Source organism: Halyomorpha halys, unplaced genomic scaffold (genome assembly GCF_000696795.3).
Source record: "Halyomorpha halys isolate HHAL.00 unplaced genomic scaffold, Hhal_1.1 Scaffold516.1, whole genome shotgun sequence".
NCBI lineage: Eukaryota > Metazoa > Arthropoda > Insecta > Hemiptera > Pentatomidae > Halyomorpha > Halyomorpha halys.
In genome coordinates this window covers 426,466-433,231 of record NW_027115901.1, presented here as the reverse complement: position 1 = coordinate 433,231, position 6,766 = coordinate 426,466, and the positions used below count along the sequence as shown (strand labels likewise).

The 6,766-nt window shown below is 32.8% G+C and overlaps 1 protein-coding gene across 1 annotated transcript in view; it reads right to left on the bottom strand.

Annotated features, from left to right (window-relative positions):
• Positions 1-6,766, bottom strand: part of LOC106683775 (uncharacterized) — a 365,532-nt gene that overhangs the window by 4,809 nt on the left and 353,957 nt on the right. The window contains exons 2-5 of the mRNA XM_014425456.2: positions 4,650-6,667; positions 3,553-3,633; positions 2,743-2,871; positions 794-980 (exon numbers count right to left, since the gene is read on the bottom strand). Of these exons, the coding sequence (XP_014280942.1) occupies positions 794-980; positions 2,743-2,871; positions 3,553-3,633; positions 4,650-6,667 (2,415 nt within the window). The remainder of the gene's footprint in view (positions 1-793; positions 981-2,742; positions 2,872-3,552; positions 3,634-4,649; positions 6,668-6,766) is intronic.

The following is a 6,766-nucleotide window of genomic DNA, read 5'->3' as shown; positions in this document are numbered from 1 at the left end:
GAAGAAGAAGAAGAAGAAGAAGAAGAAGAAGAAGAAGAAGAAGAAGAAGAAGAAGAAGAAGAAGAAGAAGAAGAAGAAGAAGAAGAAGAAGAAGAGTTTCCAATAGGAGAAGACAAAATGTGATATTTTTAAATATTTTAATTTTTATTTAATATATATAGAATAAATAAATTCTAATATTTTAAGTTTCAAGCAAGGATATGATTACTATCATGATGTAGTTCTTTGACATTATTAGCCAAAAAATATGAGAACTCTTTAATTTTGGAAATAGTTGAAAAAATGTAATAAGTTCAATTTAACATTAAAAGATAGTGATTTTTGGCTATTTAATAATTTTTTACGAATTTGTTAGTATATATATGAACTGATAAATGATTCAGTGTTGCATTGTTGACCAGATAAATTGAAGATTGAAATAAAATGGGTTTGATATACTAATATTTATATACAATACATATATTCATATACCACTAATATTCATGTACCATTGATATTCATATACCACTGATATTCATGTTCCATTGATATTCATATACCACTGATATTTATATAGCAGTTGTTAAAACATATGTTTGCTTAAGTAAAGGCTATAATCATAGTTATTCATGTTACATGTATCATGTATCTAATTCACTTTAATAAAGCACAGTTTATAGTATTCCTTATTTCATTATATCAGGGTTTATTTATTTAGTAATAAAGATTATTCAAATTAAACAAGATGATTATGATTTATATATACATATAATACATCTTTTACACATTAAACTAGCTTTAATGGGATACAGACCTTTCTCTGTGCAACAGCCTAAGAGGGTGACAACATTTGGGTGAGCTCCGAGCTCTTGCATGATCCCTAACTCCCTGAGGAGATCTTCCTTCTCTCTCAAGCTGGCTCCTTCCTTCACTGTCTTCACGGCGACTAAACGAGTTGATCCTTCATGACCACTTAAGTCGTCAGCCTCAGCTTTCCAAACCTGTGGCAAAAATTTACTTATAACCAACTAAGTAATTATCAATGCATAACACTGATAGGATAATTAAAAGAAATGTATTTTGGTTTAGTGAGTTCAGGTCCCCTTTTTGGAGATATTATACTAGAATAATAGTTATTATGTAACTGATGGAGATAAACAGTAAATTGATGGATTAATGAAAACTGAATACAAACTTGACTCTCGAAACAAAAATGATTATAGAAGTTGAAGATATAATTGTAAAAATATATGTAGTGACAGTTGTCATTATTGTTTTTTTAATTTTTAATTTCTTACAAACGGGATTATTAATGGAATTAATTATTCATTAAATAGTGGTAAATAAGTATATGTAATAAAAATATATGATAATAATATAGAATACAAATCGGTTAATAAAATATCAGTTATCTCTGGAATCTTAACTAATCGGTTTCTGTAATACTGTGATGCAAAAACTTTTTCATATCTCATTACTAATGTTGGTCCAAGAAGGATCTATTTAGGCAATTACTATCTTTCAAATAAGTATTGAGAATTTAGGGGGGTTTCAAGAAATAATAAAAATAAACAAAATTATAAGAAAACCAGACTAAATCCTACATGAAATATTTTAAAAATATAGGTGAAAGTTCAATAGGTGATGGGTTATTTTTTTAAGGCGAAATATAAGGCGGGCCAATGATATTTTGCTGCAAATGAATATAAGGACTACTTCACTTGAAGCCTCTTTAGTTTTTTTTATGATTTTTTGTGTATATAAAATCATTTAATGGAATTAAAAATATTCTTTGCTATTTTTCAGAAGGAAACCAACTGATTGGTATATAATAACATTAAAAAAAATGTATACTTTCTGATTTATGCACCAATAAAGTTTAATTTTGTTTATAACTTTTTTCTACTGCGTAAATCCACGATTTCAATAGCTAAGAATCTTCCCAGGAACCCGAACATTTAGGAAAAGTAGTGTGTACATTTTTTAAGAACCAATTTACACTGTTAAGAACTTTAGGAGATTTTACTTAAATAATAAACAAGCATTACATTATTATTTATTTAGATATGACATATACTGACATTTCTTTTCAATTCTAAAATTCATAAATATATAAGTTGTTTCATTGGATATGTATAAAATAATTTTTCATAATATCTTTCTAATGTTTTTAGGGAAAAACCTGGTGGTTGAGCATTATTCCAATCAAATCACCTCCCTGACCAACTGTAGATCTAGTGATCGTTCTTCCTTACAAAGTACTGAGCCCCTGACCCTTCATGAGTTGTAGTGCTATAGGTTTTTTATTTATAAATCTATAGGTAACAATATTCTGGGTTTTCAGTGCCATATTTATTTTGTGGGAAGCTAGAGTTGATAGCAAGGACCACTTAGCACTACCAATATTGATAACTAAAGTCAACTATGAAACTTTTTTTTTTATGGCTCAAGCCTTCCATTGAGAACCTATACAGACCCAGAGTGGAAATATCAAGATCCATTTCTTGGGTTTGATATGAAATAAATTTTGACTCATCCAGGTAGTATTGGAACCGACAACTTTCTGAACCAAGCGTTCTGGGACCCACGCCCAAACCCTCACCTGTCAGGTCCTGATTCATAAAATGAAACTTTCATTTAATTTATAAATTTATGATATAGTGAATTTGTAAATTTTATATGGTAATGAGCAAATAAATTTTCTTGGAATTTTTAAATACTATTTTGACAATTCAAAGACCTTTATTAATGTTGAAAAATCACCTGTCCAAAGTTTCCTTGACCCAAAACAGTCTGAAGTCTTAGCTTGTCTCTGGAGAACTCCCATTTGGTTACTGGAATCGCTGAAGCTACTGTAACTGTTTGAGATGTTTGCTTCTCGGCTTCCCAATTCTAAAATCAAAAAAAGTTACTTGTAAATATGTTCAAAATTATTATCTCTATTTTTCACATTTTATAATAAGTTGTTGAGAGAAAGAGTATCTACACATAAGGGTCATGGTCTGTCAGAATGGCAGTAAAACCAAAGATTGCGTAGGGTAAGACTGATAGATTGAAATGATCTAGCAGGGCTTAAATTCTGAATTTTCAAAAAAAAAAAAAATCATAAGCACCTTTAATTTTTATTAATTAAAATAATTATCCATCCTCAGGTTAGCAGTAATAAACAATGGATGAATATAATATATTACTAAATTTAACATTAAAGTAAAGAAGAAAATAAATGTTTTCATGATGCCCACAGATTCTGATCCATGGAGTAAATTTGCACTCTCTTAGACTTGTAGAATGTTACAATTAACTTTCAGTGTTTATTAAAATGAAATTCTCAGATTATTCCAGTTTTGAAAAATACCTTGACTTTTAAAAATATTTCTGAACCATTAGACACCCAGGAAAAATCGTTTTCTTAATTTTAAAGTGTAAAGTAGCAGTAAGTTCTAAGTTGGAATAATGACCAAATTAGGAGGATTGATGAAAAGCTAGAAAGTAACCTATTTTTTGTTTTAAACCAAGTATTTATACAAAAAAATGTTAGCTGTAGATTTATGGTAATTACAATATAATACTTACAATATGAGGAGGCACCCTTGGCAATTTGGTAGGAAGAGGTGTCCTGTTGTACTCAGAAGAATATTCTGATTCATCAAGTACCTAAAAATGAGAAAATACTATGAATGGAATTTTTTGAAATCGGCTTATTCTAACTAAGAGTATAATCTGTAATATTAAAAAGTTATCAAACAAACCATATTACTATAACTTCTGTAATATATTATTAAAATATTTTGGATATTAATGGTCTTATGCTTCACTTCTATGTTCATTAGCTGCAGAGTTATTTATTTTAATTTCAATAAAGTTAGAAAACCAAAAGCTGATTTTAATAATAAAATTGTTAACCTAGTAGTAGCGAAAAACAGTTTCAAGTTAAAAATCGCCTGACTGCTTGAGTTATACTTTCATAAAATCAAACAAAAATTTTTATGTAGAATAAAATATATTATATGCTACAGCATCTTTATTGATGTTTATATGATTTTCATATTAAAAATCTATAAAGAATAGGGCTAAACCTGCTTCTAAAAAAAGTCACTTGCTGCACCAAATGGATCTACAGAGACGTTATTGATTTTCAGCAACAAAAAAAGATTAAATCACTTTTTGTGATTATTATAAAAAATATATCTTGAAAAATTATTACATAAAATTTGCTTCCTTTTTTATATAATTGTTTGAGATTAATTTTTAATAATTAAACTATTAATGTTTTTAAATTACCTTTACTTTTTATCCCTGGTTTACTAATATTTAAAATTATCATTGTAAAATGGAATAAATCCATATTTTTTTTTATTAAATTTGGGATTTGTTAAAACTGAAAAATAATTTACAAATCTATTTCTGTTGTAGTTTAAATATTACTGACCCAATAATAATTATTTCAAAAACATATTCCCCTGAATTATGCATATTTTTGGATTTATCCCCTTTTTCATTTCCTTACCTCATGTAATGAGAATCTCAATAAATTAATAATTTGTATAATTCCAATGATACAATCACTTACTAAGTCGTAGTTAATTTATTCTTTACTTACTCAATTAATAACTTACTTTATTTAGTTCATTATCGTGTATATTAATTATTGTTTATAATAAAAAAATTACCTTCTTTTTTGACTTCCTGAAAATTTGCCTGACAAGAACTGAAAGGCCAAGGATAAGTGGTATGAGAGCCAAAGCAGCCAAAACGTAGGTAACAAGGCCTATCTGTGACTCAGGGTAGGCGACCCCTACAGGTTGATTTCTCAAAATTGAATGATTTCTCTGATTGTATATCCAGAGCAGACTCGGCCTTTTACCAAGTTCTTTTCCGGATGGTTCAGTCGTTGAGGAAGTTCGCAATGTGTCCAAAGGCTTAAACTCTATGTGTACTGTTGCGTTTTCCACTTCACCACTTATGTCTTCTACTATTCCAAGTTCGGTTCGCATAGGATAATCAGATGGGAATCCTTCTGTAGCAATGAGATGACTAGTGGTCATTGCAGGTGCCGATATGGTAGTTGTGGTAGTCCCAGCAGTTGTTGAAGGTGGACTTGTTGCAGTTGTGACAGAGCTTGTTTCTATAGTTGTTGGTCTTGCAGTTGTAGTTACAGAGATGGATGTGGTTTCTATTGGAGCAGTAGAAGAAGATGTTATTATAGGAGCTAAGGATGTTGAAGATCTTGCTGTACTAGGTCTGAAAGAAGTTGCTACTGTAGTAAAGAAATTTTGGACCCTAGCTGGAAATTGCTTTGTGTCAATATGAGCAAGCCTTACAGGAGGATTGGTAATGATCTTTGGAACTTCAATATAGGTCGGAGGTGTCGACACAACATGAACCACTCCTGTGCCCAAACCTGTCATGTTCCTCCTAAACGCACTTCTGAAAGTTACGGGTCTGTAAGTGGTTGTCTTTGGTCTTAATGTAGTGTAAGGTTTACGCCTGGCATTCTGCAGCCCAATTAGTGTATAGTTGTCCAATCGAAGCCTAGGGTCATGGCTGATGTGTGGGGTTTGGGTTATATTTTCAGAAGTCGTATTCTTCAACATTAGCCTCTGGTAGGTTTCTGGTCGGGTAATGTTAGGCTTGAGCCTAGGCAACCTAGGAAGCGTTTCTTTGACAGAGACAGAAGTGACCACTGCGGTGGAAAGAATTCTTGCTGTAGGTCTGGGCGCTGGAATAGGAACTGGGAAAGGATCACGTTCTGAATTGTCAATATTCACTTTAGAAAGAGGCTGATCAAGTTCAACGTTGGATTCTGTTATCAGCTGTGGACTGGTTTCTACTTTTTCAGTGACAGCTCTCTCAGTCGAAGTGATGTTCACGTGATCAGCTTCAGTTGTAGAATTTGTGCCTTTAGCCTCAGTACTGCTTTCAGTTCTATTTGTCGTTTCTTTTTCAGTTTTGTTTAGCCTCAAGCCATAGTTGGGTGAAAGAACTGCATGAAGCTTTATGCCACTCTCGTTGGATTGCAGATCATAATGAACATCCTTATGGTCAGTCTTAATTTGAACATTCGAAGTATCATTGGAAATCTGTACGGTTTTATTTACATGAAGAGAGGGCTCCGAAGAGTTGCTTGTGAAGAAGCTGGCGATATGCGTGGGCTTCAACTGAATGGGTCCTCGCGGTGCTGAATTCCTCTCTACAGCCTTCTTCATTACCGTGACATCCATGTCTTCGTGGAACACGTCATCTTCATCTCTGTCATCGACCTTAGGAGTAGACGAGCCATCGCTTCCACTAGGTGTCGACAACTTCTTACCAAAGTCGAGAAAAGGAATGAGATGATCCTGAGGTACATCTTGCTCTAGCGGGCGGAAGTGGTTGTAGAGGTTGTAGGACATGGTCTGTGGGAGGCCTGTCGTCGAAGACGTCGGGTTCCTTCGCCTCTTTCGCTGGTTCAGAATCTCCGAAGACAAACGGTCCCTCTTCCTGGTTCGCTTGAGGATGATCCTTTGGGTGACTTTGTCATAGTCTTCACCGGAGACTTTTCCCCGCTCCTTCTTGGCCTGTGCGGCGGCTAGGGAGACCGATTCCTCCGGGTCCAGAGACTCTGTTTCAGACGACACGATAAGCCGATATGGCCCTTCGCCGGCTGATATCCATCTCCGGGGCTTATATGCATCCTCTAGATCCTCTCCTGAAACAAAGAATATTATAAAGGATATTAGAAAATTACAGAAAATGCATTAAATTAAATTAGTAGAATGTTTCTCGTTAGTTTACGTTCTTATATATA